General features: G+C 40.4%; 1 protein-coding gene across 5 annotated transcripts in view; it reads left to right on the top strand.

The window, feature by feature from the left end:
- The window catches only part of EBF1 (EBF transcription factor 1), a 397,040-nt gene that overhangs the window by 294,890 nt on the left and 77,140 nt on the right, over nt 1–25,010 (top strand). For 3 of the 5 annotated variants that reach the window (XM_080989399.1, XM_080989395.1, XM_080989397.1), the window contains exons 9-10: nt 5,200–5,330; nt 14,494–14,620. In XM_080989399.1, the coding sequence (XP_080845525.1) occupies nt 5,200–5,330; nt 14,494–14,620 (258 nt within the window). Of the gene's footprint in view, nt 1–5,196; nt 5,331–14,493; nt 14,621–25,010 lie in introns of all 5 variants that reach the window. The other 2 variants (XM_080989398.1, XM_080989396.1) reach the window with 1 other exon arrangement.

The following is a 25,010-nucleotide window of genomic DNA, read 5'->3' as shown; positions in this document are numbered from 1 at the left end:
ACCTAAAGGTCCAAAAATCATGTGAAAATAAACTGACAAGTCACCATGCCAAGTAAATGTGGACCCATGGGTTGCATATGGTAGGGGTTATGAACCACTGCTCTAGATCAGTAATGGCCAAACTCAGACCTCCAGCTGTTGTTGGACTACAACTCCCACCATCCCTAGCTAACAGGACCAGTGGTCAGGGATGGTGGGAATTGCAGTCCCAAAATAGCTGGAGGGCCGAGTTTGGCCATCACTGCTCTAGATGGTGTGTCGGATCAGGATGTTTTGAGCTGCTATCCCAAGACCAATAACCATGTCAAAAATGTTAACTAGGGTCAAATTAGACATGGTGTTAATTATCTGAATGCAAGTAATTTGCACATTGAATAGCAGCTGCAGGAGGGCCCTCAGTGGGATTGTAGGTTTCCGTCTTGCTGTGCCCTCCACCCTGCCCTGTTCTTCCTGAAGCTGCAATATGCAAAAGAAGGAAAGCCTTCATTTGGTTATGCGAGTAGCAGCTGGGAGGTCATTTTTGTTGGGGTCACCACAAAGGTGAAGAGGAAAGGCTTAAAGTCTCCCTTAGACACAGTCAAGAATAAGACCCACAAATGCTTCAAAGAGTCCTTCAAAGAACAAAAATAGGACAATGAATCATAAAACTACCAAACAACTGGTATAGATCCATTTTGACCATCAAGTCTTTTTCAAAGATGTCCCAGTTAACACCAAGCCCTTGGGAAAGGTTTCCTAAACAATCTTCTGTGGACAATATGTCCAAACAATTCCTCTTTTGCAGCAGTGGCTGATAAGAAGTCCTTTCACTAAGCATTTTTCCTTTTGTTGAAAGGCTGTCCTCTACAAACACAGCTTTATGTTATTACATCACATATTATCCAACTTCACTGAGATGCAGATTAGATTAGATTTTATTACAAAATATAGCTGCATGTCTAGTTTTGCCCTAAATGGCCATGTGAATTGGCTCATAGTTGGGATGCAAAAGAGGAGAGTTTGTCTGTCGTCATCCTGGTTTTCAAGAAACCCTGCAGCTTCTTCCAGATTGAGACATCTGGGCTCCCTATTCTACTATTTTACTACAGAATTCGCTGACTGTTTTCCCAGTTCAGTACCAAATATATAATTTTCATACCCATTGTTAAAAACCATGTCTTTTGTACCAAATTTTTATTTCAGTGATTTCTAGCTTCTTCCTGCCTCCGTTTATTTATTGCATTGTCTTATTGGTCAGCATCAATCTTGTTAATAAGTGGCTCTGAGAGAGGGTAGGAAGGAGGCGTCTCTATTTTCATACTGAATTCCCCCCCCCCCCCAATCAGTTGCCTGCTTGCATTGAAGAAGGAAGACACCGTTTTGTTTTGGATACGGGGGGGATAAAATTTCAGGGTGATACTTAAAATTTAAAACTATCCCTGAAGATACTAGCCCACCATGGAGTGAAGAGTGAATGGATAGATTATCTTGTTGATAATGCAGCCTGCCATGATAGCATTTGGAGTTCTTCACTGTCAACAAAAAGATGGAGGCAACTGGAAGGCTTTATTCCTCCAGAGGCATGGAGTTGAAAGTGCTGAATTGGTGCTTTAGTAATGGGTTTAATGAGGAGCTAATAAAAGTGGGGTGGTGGGGTGGTGACGGCACTTGGTGGGTCAGGAGAAGACCTGGTTGTGCCTGGCATGGAGACTAATGGACATGCAATGGAGGTTAAGCCAGAACTCATCCTGAGATTTCATTTATCCTGCAGATGTGAGAAGGGACTAAAATCCTGAAACTTCCAGTTAAAACCCTGGAACCTGTTAACCTTATTTTTACATCCATGCCTTCCCTTTTGTTAAAAAGGAGGAAAACAGTCAACATACCTCCTTTCCTCCTGCTGCTAATAATCTCCTCTCCAAGGAGAAAGGGAGAGAATGGCAGGTTTCATTGTGCTCATTGAACTATGAATTATTTGTAAATTTCTAGAAAATATCCCCCTCCCACCGAGACATGTGGAATATTGGTTAAAGTTTGCTTATGTGGTGGGGTGTGTGCATGTACCATCAGGAAGTGTGTAATTGAGAAGCAATTTTAATTTTATCCATGCTCTGATTTAATCAGAGCATTTGATTCCTTGGAGGGCGTGGGACGATATTTTTAAACTGCTTTTATTAGCTGTAAGCCCAGCACCATGAGTTAAGCTATTAAAAAAAAAGTGAGAAGCTTTCTTGAGTTTTTAATGCATGCATGGCTTTATGAGTGAAATGCAAGTCCAACGTAGACATATCAAAGTTAGTTGAGTGTGTATGTAGCAATTCCTTGACTGTAGTGTTGTAAGATTCCTTTCGTTAGCTCATTTTTTGAGGTGCAAAGCTTGATGCTGTGTAATGGATGGAAAGGGCTTCTTTCCGTTCTTCACTCCCCTTTTTGAGCAGGCAGTAGGACCAGATTTCCCAGAAGGCAGACAAGTGACTAGGCAGACATTTTTAGAAACCTCAAAATCTTGTATGAAATCTTAGCCAAAGCAATAATCTTAATACGTAAATAGAAACAACAGTAGCACTCGTACAGTATACATCTAAGGTCCTCCTATACTTTAGCAGATGGCATTACTGGTAAAAATGTTTTTCACTGTTTTTAAACAAATACGTTTTAGCTGCCTTGTCATGCTACCAATCTGTACAAATTCAAATTCTAAATATATTTCATGCTGCTCCCCAAAATATTGATGGAGAACTGCAAATGACTTTCAACCAGTTGCCTCTAGATGGTGAACACAGAGTTGAACACATCCAACCCATAGTTGAGTGTGCTCAAGTGCATTGAAATCAAAGTGATCTATCTTCTGGACAGTCCCATGTAGTGGATCTGTATTATTTAATTTTTCTACCAAGGGTCTTTGGCTGGGAGGGAGAAACTTGCTCAAGGCTACCCAAGATGGCCTGGATTTGAATCCAGGACCCTCTGGCATGTTTCTCTTGAGACCATTTTTATTTGGATAAAATTCATGCCATGTTAATTATGCATGCATCAAACTAAGGGTGAGGTAAATTGTTGAGAATCTTCATATTCCTGTTGAAAGTTTCATATTGGAAAAGATAAACTCTTCCTTTAAACTGCTTGAAAAATTAGTCAGAAATCAAAAGCATTTCTTTTGGTTTTTATCTGACTCCTGGTGCTAACTGCTGCTCAGAATGTGCCTGGTAAAAGCTTCAAAGGACTGATATTTGGAGAGATGTTCAGACAGGTAGTGCATAGGAACCACTGAGGGAAGCGCCTGAGCCTTGGAAACAAGGGTGGTTTTCTCCACCCTGATCTGATGTGTTTGGGAAGCGCCACCCTGCCTTACAATGGCTGGGGAAAGCTTCCAAGGAGGATCCAATAAGATCACATCCTATGCACAGTTAGCTTGTGCGATTTCAACCGTCCGCCATTCAGAGCTGGCTAGTTGAACTTGCACAAATTAATTGCATGCAAGGCAGAGAGTTTGAATGCTCCCTTTGCACCAGGTTTTTACATACAAATTCAGGAATTTCATAGAACAATCTTTGCCAAACTGATGACTTTGGAATACAAATCCCATCAGCCCCAGCCAGCACAGCCATACTGGCTGGATCTGATTGGAGTTGTAGTCCATAACTTCCAGATGGTACCAAGTCGAGGAAGCACAGCATAGATGCACAGAAAAGGCGAGTGGAAATAGAAATGTCCCTTCTATCTTGCATTACACAAAAAAGTGTGTGTGCAAAGTCCCCTTGAAATAAATTTACACAATTACACCCCCCCCCCCGATATTTTCTTATTATTTTCTTATTCTGAGGTTCATGCATGAGGTGAAGGGGAATGTGCCAGATTTTCACAACCTTCAGTTTTCACTTTGTGATAGAAACTACCAACCCGGCAAATACCTTTGTCAACTCAATTCAATAGACAAATTGTTCAAAATCCATGTTTTTTAAAACAACAACCACTGTTTCATACAGGAGCTGCATAGTTCTAAATCCACCTCAAAAGGATCAAACCCATGAATCTTTTCCGAGTCTTGGCACATCAAAACTGTGCAGTCACTGAGTTAGCCCACCACCAAAGGACCAAGTCTTGTGAATCTCCCCCAATTTGGGATTCAAGGAAAGCAATGGAATCTGCTCAGTCAGTGAACAAGATTAGAAAGGCCAAACTGAGGGAAACTCTCTAATTTGTCAGTTGCCTCTGGGCCCATCTCTCTTTAGATACATTATTTCAAGCCTTTTTGCAAGCTCTTTAGAAAAGTGATGGTCGGTTGCTCACTTCCAGCCTCCACCTGTGGACTCACCCACAGCCTCATAGCTTGGTACAAATAATTATAAAGAATATATCATGGGAGGCTGGTCTTGCTAGTCAGTTTTACCATTGGAGAAAGGGTTGGGCAAGTCCGTTGTGTTAAGGCTAGAAAACTTAGGTGGAATTTGCAATGGACTCTTGTGCCCATTAAAAAAAAAATTCCCCATAGAATTACTTCCCTTAAAAGATTGATCAACTACATACAACTATGGTCTCAAGGGGCATGTTGTTTTTATAACAGTGGGGAGAAATACAGGCATAGGTAACCTATTATAAGTGTAGCGCTGCTGCTTTCTTTCATGGTATTAAAGTAATGGAACATTTTAAAGCATCTAATTCTTTCACAAATGTGAATTAGCAGACGACTGCTAATACATGACACCATATTGGCTGTGCAATATCATGCTAACAAAATTAAAAAATGATTTTATAAAACTTATTAATTGGATAAAATGGTTCCACGACACAAGGAACACTCTAGACACAGTAAGTTCTCCAAATAAAATTTGAGCTTTGTTATAATGGAACTCAAAGACAGCCCAGGATCATGTTTTGTGGAGACCTGAATTCAGTGTTACAAAAATGTGCTCTATTCTCTAGTCAGGCTTCAGCCAGCAATGCTGCTATTTTCTTTCTATGGCCTGCCAAACACGATTATCTTCTCAAGAGAAACAATGGAAACAAAATAAAATTTTAATGGCAAACATTCCCTTTTCAAAGATCTGGTTTGGGATCTCTCGCACACAAAGTAGAGAGATCTCTCTCTCTAGAACCTGCATCATAGTATAGGAGAAAGAAAATCAAAGCTTTTCCTCCCCTTCCCCCTCTCAAGTCTTCTATCATTAAAATCTTGTTCTAACAGCCGAATACTTCTTTTTCATGTGTGTTGGAAAGCAGCTACCCCATGTATCAAAGCCATCAGTCCAAGTGAAGGATGGACTACAGGAGGTGCCACTGTCATCATCATAGGAGACAATTTCTTTGATGGGTTACAGGTCATATTCGGCACCATGCTGGTCTGGAGTGAGGTAGGTGTTGTCTGCACATTAATATCCAGTAACTTTGTCTAGTTTATAGCCAGCTTTCTTTCTTTTAGGCCCTGTTCTATTGCAGTAACAATGAGAAAGATTTCCTTATTCCTCCCATTTTATATAAAATCACTAGAGCAATCCTTGGCACAAATATAGTGCCACTGTCCTTGTTCAGTTACAGATGGGTAGCCGTGTTGGTCTGCCATAGTCGAAGTAAAAAAATTCCTTCCTGTAGCACCTTAAAGACCAACTAGTTTGTATCTGAAGAAGTGTGCATGCACACGAAAGCTTATACCAAGAACTAACTTAGTTGGTCTTTAAGGTGCTACAGGAAGGAATTTTTTTACTTGTCCTTGTTCACATTATCATTTCTAGTCAGTCTATTGACAGTCTAAAATATAATAATCTATGTCACAGTCCCCCCCCAAAAAAACACCCCACTGGTAGTCTCAGTTACCCTAATTTGCCTGAACATGAATAAAATAATCCAGCGCTTAATTATAATTCTTCTTCTTTTTAACCAGGCACTGGTTTGCACAACTCGTTTTGGCAAACCATGGTTTAGTGTGAATGTGCAAGTATGCAGGCCCCAAGAGAGGAACTCATAACTGTTTTGCTGCTCCCTGGTCATTCCTCTGTTGCATTGTGCTATGCTATGCCATAGCTTGATTTAGTGTGTCATCTGAACCCTGGCTTATGGTTTAGCGCTCTCCAGACTAGCCATGAACTATAGCCAAAGTTGGTCCTATGATTTATTGCTTGTTGTTTGTCCAAGAGAACCAAACCATATTCCAGATGACTTACTAAGCCATCCAAATGACTTACTAAACTATGGCTAAGCTCAACGCGGCAGCTGAACAACTGGGGAGGAGCAAGCTAGTTGTGACCTCCTCTTCAAGATCCTGTATGTTTGTGCTAAAACATGGTTGGGCTTAGCATGGTGTGTGAATGGGGCCACTGACTTTATATTCTTTGTGCTGCAATATCCATACCTTAGTTAATCATTTTTTCTACTCATTTGTTGACATTTTCCTTCCTTTTCTATTTCCCATCAATTTATGCCGCAAATTTGTGGCCATGTCAGTGGTGACATGGCTGTTGAAATTACTTAATCCAATAGCAGTTGTTGGACTATAATGGGACTACTTCACAAAAAGTGATTTGAAAATGGCAGCTTTAGAGGCAATTGAAATGTGTAGGTGCTCATGTGATATAATAGATCATTTGTTTGAGTGCCTCTTATGTCAAGATCTTCCACATCTGGAGAACTAGTAAGGAAAAGGCTTACTGTCAATCTACAATCATCTCTGATGTAGGAGATCTTCATGTGCCAACAAATTATTAGAAGAACATCCCCAGCACACACACACACATATTGAGTCTTGCAAAAAATTGTCAAGCTTCAAATGGCAGGAGAGTGTAGCGAAGCTGTTCTAGGAATGAGGAAGATTCAGTTTGGATTTAAAGGAGAACGTAACTAATTAGCATTTTTTAAAACAACAGCAACAATCTGAGAATCAAAACAACCATCTTCCAAAATTCACACTTCTTTGAATTTTGCAATGCAGTTCTTCAGCCAAGTGATATATAAAAAGTGTATACATTGGGGTAGAGTGTGCATTAAAATGCATTTGTCAGTTAAGATAACATAACAAAAATGCATTATTTTGGGGGACATTCCTTTGCAGAAATGTGTATCTGTTGCAAAACTGAACACAAATGTGAATATTAGGAGAAATTCACTAAAATGCATTTTTTTAAAATTGCAAAATGATGTGGAGATGTGGACTACTGGATTTAAGATTGGAAAATTAAGAAATTGAAAGTGAAATTGATGGATTCACCCATTTGCTGTGACAAAGGAGAATTCAATGTGAATGGAGAAACTATGCCAAGATGAGAAGAAGGCTTAATAAAACCAACTTTATTATTTAAACCCCGTCCATCTGGCTGGGTTTCCCCAGCCACTCTGGGTGGCTTCCAGCATATATAAAAATGCAATGAAATGTATGACATGCACTTAGGGGAGAAGCCATACCTCTGTGGTAGAGCATATCCTTTGCATGAAAAGCATCCTAGGCTAATTCCCCAGAATCTGCTGTTGAAGTGTCTCAGGTATTAGTGCAGAGAATGATTTATGCTTAAGACATTGGGCGCCATTTCGAGTCACAATAGATAGCACTGGGCTAGATGAACCAATGATGCAACTCAGTATATAAGGCTTCTTATATTCATAATGCCCCATTCTGAAGTGGTATCATTCCAAGTGATGATTGCAACATGTGAGTGCCTGTATGTTTGAGCTGGCTCTCAAATGAATAAGCATTTGATCATATGTTACTTAAGGTCTAGCCAAGAAGACAACATTTCTTTGATTTTTATGGTTGCCACAGCAGTTTTGCAGTTTGGTCTTTGGTTCTTGAAAAGTATGAGGGTTCATTTTACAGTAGGTACCAATAAAGATGTGAACTTCATCTTTATTTTCTTCATGGAAATTTGGTTGACCAATAAGGCATTGGCAGCTGTGCCATTGGTTGCAAGAGATGCTTCACCATGATGCTTAAATAAACAAGATTCTTCCAAGGTGCCATTGCTGTACTGTGAGGCGTGGAATGCACATATTTCAATGTGAGCCCCATCTTAGGTACCTTGTCGCCTGTGCAAAGTTGAACCATACTGCATCTTTTCCTTTAAATGTGGTCATTCAGGGAGCTCCCCCCACAAACAAAACAAGTAATCTGTTTCTTTCTTCGGAGGTATAGAACTTTCATTTAAAAGATTAATTTCTTTTATACTTCCCTTCCATATTTCTAACTCTATTGAAAATATTGGCATTGGGGTACAGCATTTTTAAGGGCTAAGAATCAGTTTCATCCAGTTTACATTACACTCCGAAATGAATTGATCCAATACAGTTAACTGCAGGGGATAAATTTTAAAAGCACCTTTATTTAGACCTCCCCCTTTAGATCTAAATTAATATTTTACATGTGCATTTGAGAAACAAAGGACATGAGCTCTCAAGTGTTCATTCTGAAATAGTCTTGCTGCTGTAAGGCACACACCATAAGCAATTTGCAGTGCAAATATTGTAATTTTAATGTATTTTGCATGTATTCAAGCTTTGTAATTGCAGTATTTATAGGCATGAAATGGAAGCTGATTATCAAGCCATTTATTGAGACTCTGCACTGGTGTCTGTGCCACTGAAGAAAATAGGACTTTTGCTAGCACAGCACTTTGAGGATTGAGATGCATGTTAAATATGTAGATTTAAAATGATTTTGGAAACACGTATTTATTATTTAAACATACATTTCAGTTATAGGCTCTCATAACATAATTACAGCCTTTCTCACTCAGGGAAGTACGTCGGAACATAATTTGTCACATTAATTGTGTGCAGAAATACAGATACTTCAGGCCAGGGCTTTCAATTAATCTTCAACTGCCATAATGAAAATTATTTTAAAAATTCTTTGAGGGTTTTTTTAAAGAAAAAAGAAAGAGGAACAGGTTATTCACTTGAATTATGTCGTTCATACATAAACAACAATTGTATATACAATGGCATAAACAAGCAAATAATTTCAGTCCCAAAACCAGATTATTTGGCAGCCTTGATTAAACCTCAGAAAATGTTGACTCTCTCTTGTAAGATGAGGACTGCAGGGACACTATCCCTTTATGCTTAAGAGCACGAAAGCATAGCTTCTTTTTTATCTGTCACCCTTTCCCTGTTTAATTTTTGTTAGCTATATACATTTATTTTAGTGATTTGTTTTAAAACTATTTTTGATATTATTCGCCCGTTTTGGCACTTTTGAAGTGGGCAAGACGGGGTAAAAGTCTTGTTGTTGGGGAGAGAGGTCCTAGTGAAATTGAGAGGATGCATAAAGTTTTTGAAGCCAAAATAATTATATCCAAAGTAGCCCACAGAGACATTCTCCATTAGGGTACTGATTAGGTAGCTGGAATGGAAGAATTGTATATGTTGGAAATGGACAGTCTAAACATTTGCTGTAGGCCTCTAGTTCTTCTCATGTTGCAGATTAGGGTCTAAGACCACAAAAATCGTCAGTGATAAAGCAATCTTTGAATTTGGGTACTTCTGACATTAGTGCCATTGTGCTGCCTCTCACATATTCTGGGCTTCAGAAATTTGGGGAATTGTAAGAAGTGGTTCCAGGGCATGGTCTGATGAAACATAATGCAGTCAGTAGTCTTGCTAAAGTGAAACAAATCTGGGTTTTATCCATGCCTTGATGGGAGACTGCCTTTTCAGTGGAAGAAAAGTGGGATATAAATGTTAATAATAAGAAGAAGAATAAAAAGGGAGATAGGCATATGGCTGTTTACAAATGTCACAAAAAGGTAAAATCCTTAATCTGTTTTGGGTTTAAACATTAAGACCTGTGCTAATTGTTCTGCAGAACTAAAAGCATGTGCTTTGAAAGTACATGTCTTTTTTCATTATATTTATGTTGATAAATTTCTTCTTCCTCATGGTTCCAGCTGCTGAAATTACTTATGTTCATGCATTCATTCTTTTATTTATGGATTATATTTAAAGCACAAGCCTTCCCCATCCACAGAAATAGGGAACGGTTAAAATAATAAAAGTACACAGAAAAATCCTGATAATGTCAGACCAAATAAGACATAAAGCCTCAGCCCAATTGAGAGCTTAAATCTTGAAGCCAAAAGCCAGCCAAAATGAAGAGGTCTCATAGTGTGTCTGAAAGAGGCTCCGTTAGTATTTGGCAAGACTCCAGGAAAGGAATTTAATAACTGTGGGGCAATTGCTGTACTTCTCTGCATTACACGTATTGCACAGCACACTGCTGGTGTGGATGTTAAGTACACTAATTTCAACCAACAGAACAATGAGGCTATTGGTACATTTCACTTTTGCACAGTAACTCAAATGAATTTCTAACAAGCTGTCAATACTTTTGTCATTCAAGACAAATTATCTAGAACTAACAACATTTTTTAAAAAATGCATCTCAATATCAACAACAGCTCCATAGGATGCAGTTACAGTATGCAAAATAAAAATAATTGGAGTAGCTTACAAACTTGTTACTGATGCAATGACCAGTATACTTTGGGATCTTAAAATGATAGCAGCAACATACGTCTTGCCATTCTTAAGCCCTGTAATACGCTTCATGTTCCAACTGATTTAAGAGAATTTATATGAAACAGATGACAAGCATAACATCTTAAAAAGTTTTAAGTTTACTTAAAAACCCCAGAAGGGAGAGGTGCTGTTGTGCTTGATTCGAACCTCGTTCCATATTCTCATTTCTTTTATGTCTAAGTAACTCACTTTATTTTCTTAAATAGATTTATATTCTGCTTTTTTGACTAAGTCCTCGTAGTTGCTCACAACTTTGCAGAATGGAATGCATATATTAAACACCACACCTTTAAAAAATAAATAATAAGAATTAGTCTCCCTGGAGTAAGTGCCAGATGTTGACTTCACCTGCCTTTTTGCTCTGTCCTGGATTTGTATCCGCAGAGCAGTTAGTAGTAAATGGTCCTGTAATGGGAGGAAAGATAGTCTAGCAGCAGGCAACTGCAGTTATGTTAGTGTGTTACTACAAAATAGTGGTAGGCTGCTTAGAGCAGATAAATGTTCCATTGCATCACATTTGATACAGTGAAAGAATGTAGCACAAACTTAAGTGCTTAAGGATTTGTGACATTAAAAAAAGAGAGAACTAGTACCTAGGGGTTATGTCTCAGGTTTTGGGGTTCCTATAGCAGTTTAAATGTCTGGGCTGTGACTTAGCCTATTGATACACCTGCATCATTAGTGGCTACTCCTACACATGCATTCCTGAAGCATTGCTGAGGGGAGGTGTATATGATTTATAAGAATCCATTCAAAATTTCAACACAGGAAGTGGGGGAGGAGCGCTTTTCAGAGTTACCCCTTTCTGTAACCTCCAGTGCAAAATGAACTAAATGTCAACAGTTTGATAGAAAGTTTGTGCCCAGAATGACTGGACAAAAATCTATATTTAATTGTGCTTTTAAAACTATAGTTTTTGTTTAACATATTTACTTAAAAGAGAATGAGGGGGTGTGATCGTAAAGAACCTTCCAGCAAATCTGCTGAACTCTTTTCAACCTTAACACTATGCAACAATGTACCATAAATATGTCAGTTTCTTCATGGGAACCAACATGTTTTTATTGGGAAATGGATGAAATGATGTTGAAAGAGAATTAAATTGGGGACAGACATATGGAAGCTGCAGAGATATTAATTTGCACACATACAGATGCATATACACACATATACATATTTACACGCACACACACCAGGGGGTTTCACTGATCACAATATTTCATTTGAACGCCCCCCCACCCCCAAAGTGCTTCATAAAACAGCCTGATTTGGCTGGAACCAATTTGAAGGCTGCCCAGTTCAGCTCAGGAGTCCAAGTCTGCTTGTTTTCTTTCCAAAAAGGAATAAAGTCTCACTTAAAAAAAAAAAAAGGCTACAATTGGATGACATTTGCAGGCAAGGTCACTCCTTCTGAGGGCAAGAATCATGCAAAAATGCAAAAGGATAGCTGTACTTTTTTCCCTGCAAAGGCAGCCATTACAGTTGGGAGCGGGTAAAAAAGGAATCACTTCATCTTCCCTGGTGTTTAATGGGCAATTGGTCTGAAAATTGCAGACAGGAGAGAGTTGCTTCTGGGTAAGAATGGCAGACAAATAAGCCCAGGTATTTTTGTTCTGGGAACCTTTAAATTTGATTTTGGAGTGGGAAGAACTGAAAGATTTGTTTTCCTGGGTGAAATCATTCTCTCTGATTACAATTTAAAGCCGTCAGTCATAAAGGAACTCTTCATCCTAGCGCTTAGAGTTTGGCTGTTGCAAAGCTGTTCCCTCCCTCAAAGCACTGGGATTGGAGAGGGCTAGTAAAACCATTCCCTTTGATTACGAGATGAAGCTGTCGGTAACAACACAGCTCTTCCTCTGTGCCCTCTTCACCACTCTGCTTTCCCATCCGTCATCATCCCGCCCTGGCATTATGATGTTATGCAGCAGTGATTGGTGTGGCACCACAAGCAGCGTGGTGTGGTGCATCTGGCTTCCAAACAGTGAGCTTTGCTGCTGCTTACAAGGGGGGAATGGCAATGTGCAGAGAGCTCAGCTTGGGGCAGGTGCAGTGGCAGAGCCAATCAGTGGTGCCTATCAGTGTACCTACACTAGACTGATCTTCCCATGTTTCACCTCTGTTCCTTTTGGGAAGCAGCAACGATGCTGCCTAGGAAATCAGGAGCACAATTCTGTGCTGCCTTTTTGCCACCCCACCAACTGCTGCTGTTGTTACGGTACCTCGGGTTACATACGCTTCAGGTTACAGACTCCGCTAACCCAGAAATATTACCTCGGGTTAAGAACTTTGCTTCAGGTTGAGAACAGAAATTGTGCTCCGGTGGCACGGCAGCAGCAGCAGCAGGCCCCATTATCTAAAGTGATGCTTCAGGTTAAGAACTGTTTCAGGTTAAGAATGGACCTCTGGAACGAATCAAGTACTTAACATGAGGTACCACTGTATATGCCATGCTGTAAAATGAGAATGAATTTGGGCAGAGATGATGCTATCTTATACTGAGTCAGACCACTGGTCCACCGGGTTCCATATCTGATGAACAGTGACTCCCCAGGGGACTGCCAGGCCTGATGTACTATAACTCAGGATGCCAGGGATTGAACCTAGGATCCACTGTATACAAAGCCTTTGCTTTGCCACTCAGCCAGTACCTCTCTCCATGGCCAAACCCTCTTTGAAACCTTCCTCTTTTTATTTAAGTTTGTTCTGTCTTCATTTCATTTCCCCCTGTGCTGTGTTTTTATTATGCATGCAATTTACCCAAGAGATGAATGAGTGGAAGATATATATATATATATATATATATATATATATATATATATATGTATAACATAAAGGTAAATGAACCCTGGACGAAGCTGACTGTGGGGTTGTAGCACTCATCTTGCTTTCAGGTCAAGGGAGCTGGCGTTTGTCCACAGACAGCTTTCTGGGTCATGTGGCCAGCATAACTAAACCGCTTCTGGCGCAACAGAACACCGTGACGGAAACCAGAGCGCATGGAAATGCCCTTTATGTTCCCACCTATTTATCTACTTGCACAGGTGTGCTTTCGAACTGCTAGGTTGGCAGGAGCTGGGACAGAGCAACAGGAGCTCACCCCGTAACACGGATTCAAACTGCCGACCTTCTGATCAGCAAGCCTAAGAAGCTCAGTGGTTTAGACCACAGCACAATGTAAAAGTCACTTCTGGAAAACTAGTGGAAACTAGCAGAAGTTTAGTGCTCATCTGCATGCTTTTTGCTTTCAGAAAAAAATATATGTTTGCAGCCCTGTTTACCTGGAAAATAATGGGAGTTGTGCATTGTAATTTGGCATGATGAAATTTGGAGTGTTATTCCAGCATACAGTTCTTTCTCAACATTTAAAATTCAGCATGGCATGGAGGTATATCGATCAAAAAGCCGCATTCCCATAACACAACAGGTAACACTGTATAAAAAGAAATGTTAGAATCCAGGATATAAACACTAGCATTGTAATTAGGAAAACTAACATAACAATCCCCATGTCTGAGTGCACCCTCACTCTTGCATAGATATATGTCAGTGAGGCACAAATGAAATTTACTTCGACTGGATTATTCTCTTGTCATATGAGGTACATACTACATTTTAGAACTTGGGAATTTTCTGTTAATTTTCAATAATATGCTACGGAAACCAGCATATGCTAGGCCCTGAATTATTATTATTTTCCTTGAGATGCATGGATATATAGAAACTGCAAGTTGACTGCATTCAAATGTTGCAATGTGTCACAAACAATTTTCATACCCAGAAGCAAATGCCTGCCATGTATGAAAACAGAGCTAATATTATTACAACTGGGAAGATGAACATTTGCAAATATTGTTGTCACTGGCTTTTATACTGGTTACTTCAAAAACGCATTCAAACACTGACAGGTTAATTACATGTTCCAAACCTTTGTTTATGTGATCTGAGAAGAATGTGTTATTAAAGAACTATTTTGCATCTCACTGATTTCCTCCTTGCTTATTTTTTTCCTCCTAGCTTATTACGCCTCATGCAATCAGAGTTCAGACACCACCCCGACACATCCCAGGTGTGGTAGAAGTTACATTGTCCTACAAGTCCAAGCAGTTCTGTAAGGGCACACCTGGAAGATTCATCTACACAGGTAAGGCTGCTTTAATTTTGACTGTTCATAACAGAATGGGAAAGATGTGTTTCATCCATCTTTGCTGACATTGCTGCTTTTAGAGTGAATGTTACTGCAATAGGCTTTGGTGCAACCACGTTTGGAATACAGCGTACAGTTCTGGTTGCCTCACTTTAAAAGGGTATTGTGGAGTTGGAAAAGATTCAGAAAACGGCCACCCAAATGTCTAAGGAGATGGAGCAGCTCCCCTGTGAGGAGAGGTTTCAATGTTTTGAACTTTTTAGTTCAGAGAAAAGGTGGTTAAAAGGTGACGTGATAGAAGTTTATGAAACTGAGCATGGATGCAGAAAGGGGCTAGGGAAAAGTTTTTCTTCCTGTCTCCTAGCACTAAAACTCATAGACATCGACCGAAGCTGAATGTTGGAAGATTCAGAACAGAACAGTACTTCTTCACACAGCACATGGTTAAATGTGGAAATTGCTCCCACCGGAGTCAGTGACAGCCACAAACATGGATGACTTAAAAAGAGGATTAGACAAATTCATGGAGGACAAGGTTATCAAGGGCTACTAGCCATGATGGCTGTGCTCTGACTCCATGATCAGAAGGAGTAATGTTACCAGTTGCTGGTAACTAAAGGAAGGAAGACTGCTCTTGTACTTGGGTCCGACTTGGGGATTTCCCACAGGCCTCTGGTTGGCCACTTCTTAGGTGACGTTGATCTATTTGAGTTGTTCTGCTGACAAAAGCCTCTGTTTCACAGGTGTGCATTTACATAGACCAAGAAGAAGGGAAAGTATGGCAAGAAAGCTTGTTCCATATAATAGAAATATGAAATACAATGCATACCCTTTAAACTTGGCATGTAATATACTTACCTGGTAAGGGAGACACCTTGATCATAAACTTGGCATGTAAAAAGGTAAAGGTAAAGGATCGCTGCTCTGGTCCATGGGGTCACGAAGAGTCAGACACGACTAAACGACTAAACAACAACAAAGGATCGCTAGACGATCAAGTTCAGTCAAAGGCGACTATGGGGTTGCAGCGCTCATCTTGCTTTTAGGTCACGGGAGCTGGTGTTTGTCTGCAGACAGCTTTCCGGGTCATGTGGCCAGCATGACAAAACCACTTCTGGTGCAATGGAACACCATGATGGAAACCAGAGCGCACGGAAACACTGTTTTCCTTCCCACCACAGCGGTACCTATTTATCTATTTGCACTGGTGTGCTGCCGAACTGCTAGGTTGGCAGGAGCTGGGACAGAACAACAGGAGCTCACTCCATTGTGGGGATTCGAACCGCCGACCTTCCGATCGGCAAGCCCAAGAGGCACAGTGGTTAAACCACAGTGGCACCTGTGTTTTGGGAACAACCCACTGTGTTTACCACCATTGGCCATTTGTACAAGCAGTGTAGTCTACTAAGACACGCTACTGGTAACCTTAAAGCACTCCTAGTGGAGTTCATAAGGCTCTCTGACCTAAACATAATGGATTGAGTGCAGATTGTAAAGCAGCAATGCTTGAAGATGGTAATCCTTAACTCCCGTCTCTTAGGCATCACGTTATAGCTCGCCAGGCTAGAAATGCATTTGGGTCAGGCATGAGCCTATGGCTGGGCAATATCAGGGCTTTGCTTGTGGCTCCCTGGCCCTGCTCCAGGTACCTTTGGCTATCAGCCTTCGTTTTCCTTCTATACTGCTATGGCCTCGACTTGCCTGCTACCTAGCACTGTCTTTGTTCAAAATCCCTTTTAAATGGGCTTCCCAGGGTAGACACTGGCCTGCAGTTGAAACTCTCTTGTCTCTCAGGACTTGTATTTCAGCTCTCCGCATACTTGGCTGCCTGTATCCATTTATTGCAAGGGCTAACTTTTGCAGGGTTGTGTGCCTATTGTCTTTTTAGAATCCACTTCAAAAAATAAATAAATGGGGTGGTGCTTTTTGTTTTCGTTGCACAATGTACTCCATTTTATACAGAACAAAGAAGGAACTTAATGCAGTTTAGAGGACTTAAGAATCCACAAGCAGATGACTGTTTGGGTACAAAAAATTAAAAGGGAGCGGGAGCTATACATTTATACACCTATCGGTCTCACCTTCAGAAATGCCTCCCAGCCCTTTAAACAAAATGCAGAATTGGAGCAAACCTGCTGAATAGTTTAAGTTAATTGAAAATTATAGGATTGACCCAAGAGGAAAATTTCGTTTGCACTCCAATCACTATTACAAATTAAGGAAAATTACTACAATTTTGTTTAGCTATGGTTTCACACTGAGTTCACAAAATTAGCTCAGCCGCCCTGACAAAGTCAGCACTTTGTTAGTGATCAGTAGAAGGGGGGAGAAATAATAGACTGTGGTGTGTACAAACGAAGCATAGAAAAAGCCATGATGCTTTACAGAACTAGGCCAAGTGGTTTTAATTAGGATTATTAGTTCATTGTAAATTTTGAAGAATAATCAAACTAGCAGATTAGCTGTTTCTTTTAAAGCGAGAATTTCTTGCCATTCATTTTTCCCATGAGAACTTCTTTTAACTCCCACATAGTTTATCCCCCCCTCACTTTTTTTTTTAACAAGTCTCATTATGGGCCTACAGGAAATGGACCAATTGGAAGTTCTGATCCTGCAACATTCCACAGCAGCGTTCCAGTCGGTGGGAGTTTTTCCACAGTGTTTGTCGGTGAATTCAGTGTTCTGGAACGTTTTACAAAACCACAGAGGCCAAATGTTTTCTCAGAGGAGTTTGGCCTCTGTTTTTGGCTGAAAACAGTGAGGCATCACTTGGTGTTTATTTACCCTGAGATTGAGAATGAGAAAAGAGGACAGAAGAGGAAAGAAAAGAGGAAAGAGAATTGGGGGTTGTGGGCAGCGCAAAAGCCATTCAGGCGTACTTTCCTTTCTGGTGAAAATGCCCTATCCATTAATGGCCCCATTTTGTGGTTAGGTCTCATTTAGAAGAAATTATTTTTAATCAGTGTTCAACAAAATATCCCCTCAAGCCACCTGGCTGTAAACTTTTTTTTTTAACTGTTAAGTGCTTAAATTCTCAGGAAAAAAAGCCTAGTGGCCCATTAATTTTAAGTTATTTCCCCCTTCCCCTTCGTTTAACTGCCAACAACTTAGAAATTTGATCTGTGAATTGCATGTTTCATCTATGAAGCAAGATCCTCGATGCAAGGAGAAATGTTATGTCTTAAAAAAAATAATTCTTTTTTGTAAGAACTGTACATTCTGAGCTTCATTAAGAGAGGGAAACAGTTCCTTGATCCCACCCACCCCGCCTCTGTCATTTCACAGGCAGTCTCTTGCAAAGCAAAACAATTCACATTTGGATGTTTAATATATTTAAATATAGAAAAAAAGAACTCGGATACTTTCCGTGTTCAGCAGTGCCTGTTTTTCAGTGAACTCTTAAAAGGGGCCAGCCTTAGCACAAAGCAACAAGGTATTTAAAATTCACATAATTGTATAAAATGTAATGTTAGTCTCTTTTTTTTACATTAAATTTCCCGTGAGGTTTACAGTGTGATAGAATACACACACACACACACACACACACACACACACACCTTCCTTGGAAGCACTTCAGAAGGATGTTTATGTTGCAAACAGACTCATGAAACCTCCTGACAGGAACTGCTTTTCTGCATGGATTTTGCCTGTCACAAAAGTCGCTGAAGAGAAGTAAAACTGTTTTCAACTAGAGCTGACAGAAATGCCTATGTCAGGCTGTCTTTACTGAAGGAAATGCAAGATGGTGTGTCTTGGAATCTGAATGACTGGGTGTGAGACAGTCCCATCTAGGGATGACTGGGAATAGGGCTAATGTCATTGGGCACAAATGCTTTCTGTCAGCAGAGCCGACTTCCAATCAAATGCATTTATTTGGCTTACTTTTGGGTTTGAAACCTACAGTGAATGCATACCTAAGTATGTATGTATATGTGCATTTAAATATCCCACCCTTTTATTTAAATTCTAAAGAGCTTAAAAATGCAATTATTCAATTCAATTATATGTTAAAATTCTTTAAAATATTTCCAACTGTTGGAGATTTTTTTAAATAGCATGAATCACCTCCTACGTGTGTTAGCTTTCAAATTCCATTCAGCAAATTAGGATTGATCTAGGCACCTGGTATAAGCCTGCACAACATGTGACCAAACTGTGACCAAACTGGTTATCTCCCGCTTGGACTACTGCAATGCGCTCTACGTGGGGCTACCTTTGAAGGTGACCCGGAAACTACAACTAATCCAGAATGCAGCAGCCAGACTGGTGACTGGGAACGGCCGCCGAGACCATATAACACCGGTCTTGAAAGATCTACATTGGCTCCCAGTACGTTTCCGAGCACAATTCAAAGTGTTGGTGCTGACCTTTAAAGCCCTAAACGGCCTCGGTCCAGTATACCTGAAGGAGCGTCTCCACCTCCATCGTTCTACCCGGACACTGAGGTCCAGCACCGAGGGCCTTCTGGCAGTTCCCTCACTACGAGAAGCCAAGTTACAGGGAACCAGGCAGAGGGCCTTCTCGGTAGTGGCGCCCTCCCTGTGGAACACCCTCCCACCAGATGTCAAAGAGAACAACAACTACCAGACTTTTAGAAGACATCTGAAGGCAGCCCTGTTTAGGGAAGCTTTTAATGTTTGATGTATCATTGTATTTTAATATTCTTTTGGAAGCCGCCCAGAGTGGCTGGGGAAACCCAGCCAGATGGGCGGGGTATAAATAATAATTATTATTATTATTATTATTATTATTATTATTATTATTATGGTATGCATATCAATTTATTTTTGGGTGGACAAATCTCCAGTTTTTGCTGCTCTCCAGAGACTGCAATGCTGGGCTGGGGACATCCTAAACTAACTGGCAGTCCCTCAGTACATGGTTGCTAGATCTTGTACAATATATGATTCACGAGGCTTAACGTACTCATTTAAATGTGATATATTCTTTCAGTAGCTTCTGGCATTAAAATATGACTCTATGTTACATTGACGATCCTATTCTAAAACAAAAATATACTGAGGAGATATTAAGCAAGACACTTCAAGTTCCTGTGGAATATAGAAAAATTCACTGCATGAGTGTTCATTTGTTCAGAATAGGACAGTACCCCACCTCAAAAAAGAATTGAATGTTGCTTCTTTTCTGCCACTTTCTTATCTTCTGTAAATAGCATCCTGAGTGGAGCAAAGGTTTCTGCGTATCAGACTTCTGATCTCCGTAGTCCTGCACTCTTTTCAAAAGATCACGAAGCCAATCCTTTCACTGATTGGAATTACAAAACACCAAAATACTACATACTGGATAAAAGCCACCTGGGTGTGGGTGTGAGGAGTTCTCTGTGTTCTAGTCCACACTGTGAACATTTCCCCCTGGGACCGAATTTGACATTTTGAATTTTGTTCATAAAAAAGTTTCCCATTTTCTTGAAACTATATCTGGTTTCTTAATCCTCCAAATATGTACAATCAAAAAAATGTTGGGCTTTTTTTAAAAAAGGAAAGGTAGTACAGTGGTACCTCGGGTTACAAACACCTCGGGTTACAAACACTTCAGGTTGCAGACTCCACTAACCTGGAAGTAGTACCTCGGGTTAAGAACTTTACCTCAGGATGAGAACAGAAATCACACACTGGGGGCACGGTGGCAGTGGGAGGCCCCATTAGCTAAAGTGGTACCTCAGGTTAAGAATGGTTTCAGGTTAAGAACGGACCTCTGGAATGAATTAAGTTTGTAAACAGAGGTACCACTGTAAAAGCACTGCTTGTTGATTAGATTAAGTAGTAATAAGAGACACACTGGCTGTCATTAGTCTTGTATCAAACTACCAAAAATGCTTGGCTCCTTCCTTTGGTTAATCCATCTTCCAATGTTTGACCAGAGAGCATCATGGAAACTTAATTTAAGTGGAGTAAATGTAGCACGCAGCCTCATCAGCTCTACAGTCTTCCATGCACCAGTATAGGATGGTGTAATGGGGTTGCAGACTTCCCTGACCTGCTGGCATGAGAGTCGCTGCTGTATATCAGCAGAAAGAGCTGTGCAATGCAAGTACAATGCAATACAATGCAATGCAAGTACCCTGACAGGAGGACCAGATTGGATCTGCTGGTGTGCTCTCATTCCCCTTCCAACAACTCACCACCTCTGCTCCACAGTGCTATGTGCTACTGCCACCCACTTTCTTTTTCTTCATTCAGGCTTGAATAGTTAATAACAACTTTAGTAGTAGTTTGGTTTGGGGACAAGGAGTCAGTTTCACTGGAACAAGGGAAAATATTTCTTACTTGGAAATAGAATACAAAAGTCTCAAACTCTCATCCCCAAGGATAAGGAACAGGATACATTATGTCAGAGGTCAGTAAATATTTGGTGGAGGTTTCTTAATACATTCTTTTATATGTTCTTTGTTATTGAATGGTATAAGAGGATAAGGCCATGCAGTCAAGGAGGTAATGTTGAAGGCAGGGCTTCTCCATCTTTTGTTCTGCTGCTCCTGTTGTGCATCAAATAAACATAAGCGAAGCAATTAGAATAAATTACACTGCGTAGATTTACACATTAAAAACTGTAAGATTGCTGCCGATTTTCAAAGTTCTACCAAGGATTAAAGGCAAACAAATGACTCTTAACAGCATAAAGTCTGCTAATCAGATGATGTACTCCAGTTCCATGTAACCACTTTTAAAATAATTGGAGAATTTTTGCTCTTTGTGAAACAAGTAGAGAAGCCGAAGAGAAAAGAACAACACACTGTGATCTAAACACTACTTAAATGTTCCCAAACATTCCTGAGATTCTCTTCCTCCTCTGTTCACATGCAATCCTATATATGTCTATTTAAAAGCAAGGCCTATATAAGTACAATAGGTTTGCTCCCAGGTAAGTGAATATAGGATTGCAGCCTCAGTCTCTTACAGATCAGACTGTGTCACTGTGCTGGTAGGTCATTGTCACCACTTACCACCCATCACGTACCTATGGGACCGCCTCTCCTGGTATGCCCTGCAGAGGACCTTAAGGTCCACAAATGACAACACCTTGGAGGTCCCAAGTCACAAGGTGGTTAGATTGGTCTCAACTAGGGCCAGGGCCTTTTGTACTGGTCCCGACTTGGTGGAATGCTCTGTCACAAGAGACTAGGGCCCTGCGGAATTTGACATCTTTTGCAGAGCCTGCAAGACAGAGCTGTTCCACCTGGCCTTTGGTTTGGACTCACTCTGACCCTTATGTTTCCCTTCCCTTATGGTTTTGATCTATGGGCTTCTATTAAAATGAGGCTGCATTTAAAATTGTATTTTAACCCGTATTTTAAATTGGTTCCCCCCCATTATGTTTTTATTGTAATTTTACTGGTGTTAGCCGCCCTGAGCCCGGCTCTGGCCGGGGAAGGCAGGGTATAAAAATTATTATTATTATTATTATTATTATTATTATTATTATTATTATTATTCCCTGCATCTTCTGTTGGCTTCTCTGTGGTTTGTGTTGCAGTTAATTTGCTTGTTTGCTTGTAATAACATTTATATCGGGGCTCACTCACTTGGGAAGTGGGAGCCTTCCTGCCCTCCAGCTGAGCAGCGCAAACAAGCTGTGTTGTCCCTGCCCACAACGCTCTAGGGTGAAAGTGCCTCAACTCCCAGGCTGGGGCCAATGCAGCTTGTTCCAGCTTTGTGGTGTATCACCAGATCATGATGTTTGGCTGGTGATACATTGCGGCGTTGAAAACCTAACATCACCAAGCCCTACCCAACATCTTGTAGGGGTGGTGCTTCAGATTCTTGACTATCATGTAATCAAGTCCCAATATTGCTTCAGCATGTCTACTACCTCATTTGATTCTGATGCAAAGGAGAGATATTGCTAGATGGGGTCATCGGCATATTGATGATGCCCAGTTCCAAAACCCAGGATGATCTCATTCAGCTGTTTCATGGAAACGTCGCAAAGCATGAAGGACAATACAGATATGAAATCACTACAGCCAAGTAAGCAAACAGTCATCATGTGGAACCCAAACATAGTAAACCTGAAGGCAGAAAGATGTAACTACCGTATTTTTCGCTCTATAAGATGCACCAGACCATAAGACGCACCTAGTTTTTGGAGGAGGAAAACAAGAAAAAAAATATTCTGAATCTCAGAAGCCAGAACAGCAAGAGGGATCGCTGCGCAGTGAAAGCAGCAATCCCTTTTGCTGTTCTGGCTTCTGGAATAGCTGCGCAGCCTGCATTCGCTCCATAAGACGCACACACGTCTCCCCTTACTTTTTAGGAGGGAAAACGTGAGTCTTATAGAGCAAAAAATACGGTAATTTCATATAACTTTTTACAATGTAGTACAGTAGAGCTAAAACCTGTACATTATTACCGTGTCTGCAGAATTAATGCAATTACAGCTACAGTCATATTAAAATTTATAGTCAATGAAATATCTTATTTTGCATACTTTACACTTCCCAATAAATATGTTCTTTTTCTCTCTGTGCCGTCTGGTTGCCCAACAAAGCCTTATGCAGCACAGGGTCCTCAGACTATTTAAAGCAACAATGTCCTCCTCCCCAATATTATAAAGTCTAGATGTGCCTACGGCCTTACAATCTTGACTTTTCCCTGTCTGCTCTAAGGGAATAAGTGATAAATCCAGAAGAGACGTAAATCTTTGAAATCCCTGTCCAAAGAAAACATATTGACTACAGCCAAGCAAATAACAGCCCATAACCAATGGTCCAATTCATCATTTATGTAATAGGGGATATAAAGTATTTTCTACCTATGAAATCATAAGGTGAGGGAGGGGGGAGGCTGATAAGAGCCCGGTCTAAGCTATGTGATTTGATTATTTAGGGACATGAACTGTTTGTCACATACCTTTAATCTTTAAGATGTGTTGCCATTTCTAAACTATAAATTTGCACAAAAGGATTAGGAGAGTATTAACGATGAAGGGGTAAACCAGACTTTATATGGCTTTCATGCAATCCCATGGACTTCTGGATCTTCTAACCTATTTAATGTGGCATAACCAGTTATCTGACCTTCATAGCCAATAACTCCCCCCCTTTTTTGCTTTGCAGCTTCAACAATAAATTAACCCGCAGGGTCACTGAAATTTATCTTGCAAATCCTTTCCTTTATCCTTACCCATATGCTCTCATTTTCACACCCTTGCTTCCAAACTTTGCTCTGTTTGATTGGCCTTACTAGGATTTTATATTCTATTGTTATTTTACAACAGCTGCTGGTGTATTGTTACCCACTTTTTAAAAACGTGGCCTGATTCTCAAGGGATTTCCACTGAAACAAGCTTTGTTGTTTTAAGTGACTCATGTATTGATGCTGCATTTTGAGGTCTGAACAGCATGTGGTATAAGCAAAGGTTTAACATGTGAAATGATGAAAAAATAATAATCTTGTCCAGTTCTGAAATTTGTTCTGGGATTTCAATAGGATTTTCTGGTAGGTTTATTTTAATTTGGACCTGCAAATACAATAATTTGCATACTGCTTAGAGAAGATGTATTCATCATGATTACCATAGATTAGTGATTCCCAGTTTTAAAAAGGTAGTATTTCTGTGATCTGTAGATGGCATAGCTGTCAACTTTTCCTTTTTTTTAAGGGAAATTCCCTTATTCCGAGTAGGATTCCTTGCAAGAAAAGGGAAAAGTTGACAGCTATGGTAGATGGTAAAATCAATGCAACACAAGTAGGCATGTGAGAGTTCATTTTCATGTCCAATTTAGGGTGATAATATGGTTATCAGAAAGGATCCTATGAGGGGAGTAGGTTTTCTGACCAAACAGTTTGGGAACCACTGCTTTAAATCAATCAGCCCTTAAAGCCAAAGTACTATAGCGCTGGCATTAAAAGAGCCAAATATACCGTATATTACAAGTATTCCAATCGAGTTTAGATACCATTCAGTGTTGTAATACAAGGACTTCTGCTTGCCCAACAAAATTTCCCCTCTCTCACCTCTCCCCATGCACTCCTGTGCCTAATCAGCTCTGGAGGGTAGCGGGAACACTTGCAACAGATCTGGGAGAGATATGGGATGAGGAGTGGAAGGGGAAATTCTGTTCTGCCTTGCGATAGTGGGACAGATTTGCTGGTTTCAACCTCCAGGAAAGAATTTAACAGCAAGCTATGCCCAATGTCCCATCAGTGCAAGAATTTCAGCCTGTCTTCCCACTGTTCTGGAGGTTCTCCTGACCCAGCTCAAATCAATTTTGGGGGGTGCATGATGGGGAGGAAGAGCGGGGGGAAGCCCCATAGTGGAAGCCCTTGAATCTCTCCCAAAGTCTCCACAGTGCTATGACATGTACATGTCCTGCTTACATAGTAAAGGGCTTGTTCGTTTACTTGAATTACTGAAAGCTTCGAGG

This window comes from Podarcis pityusensis (genome assembly GCF_964106645.2).
Source record: "Podarcis pityusensis genome assembly, chromosome: 2".
In the NCBI taxonomy this organism is placed as follows: domain Eukaryota; kingdom Metazoa; phylum Chordata; class Lepidosauria; order Squamata; family Lacertidae; genus Podarcis; species Podarcis pityusensis.
This window is presented reverse-complemented; position numbering and strand designations above follow the sequence as displayed.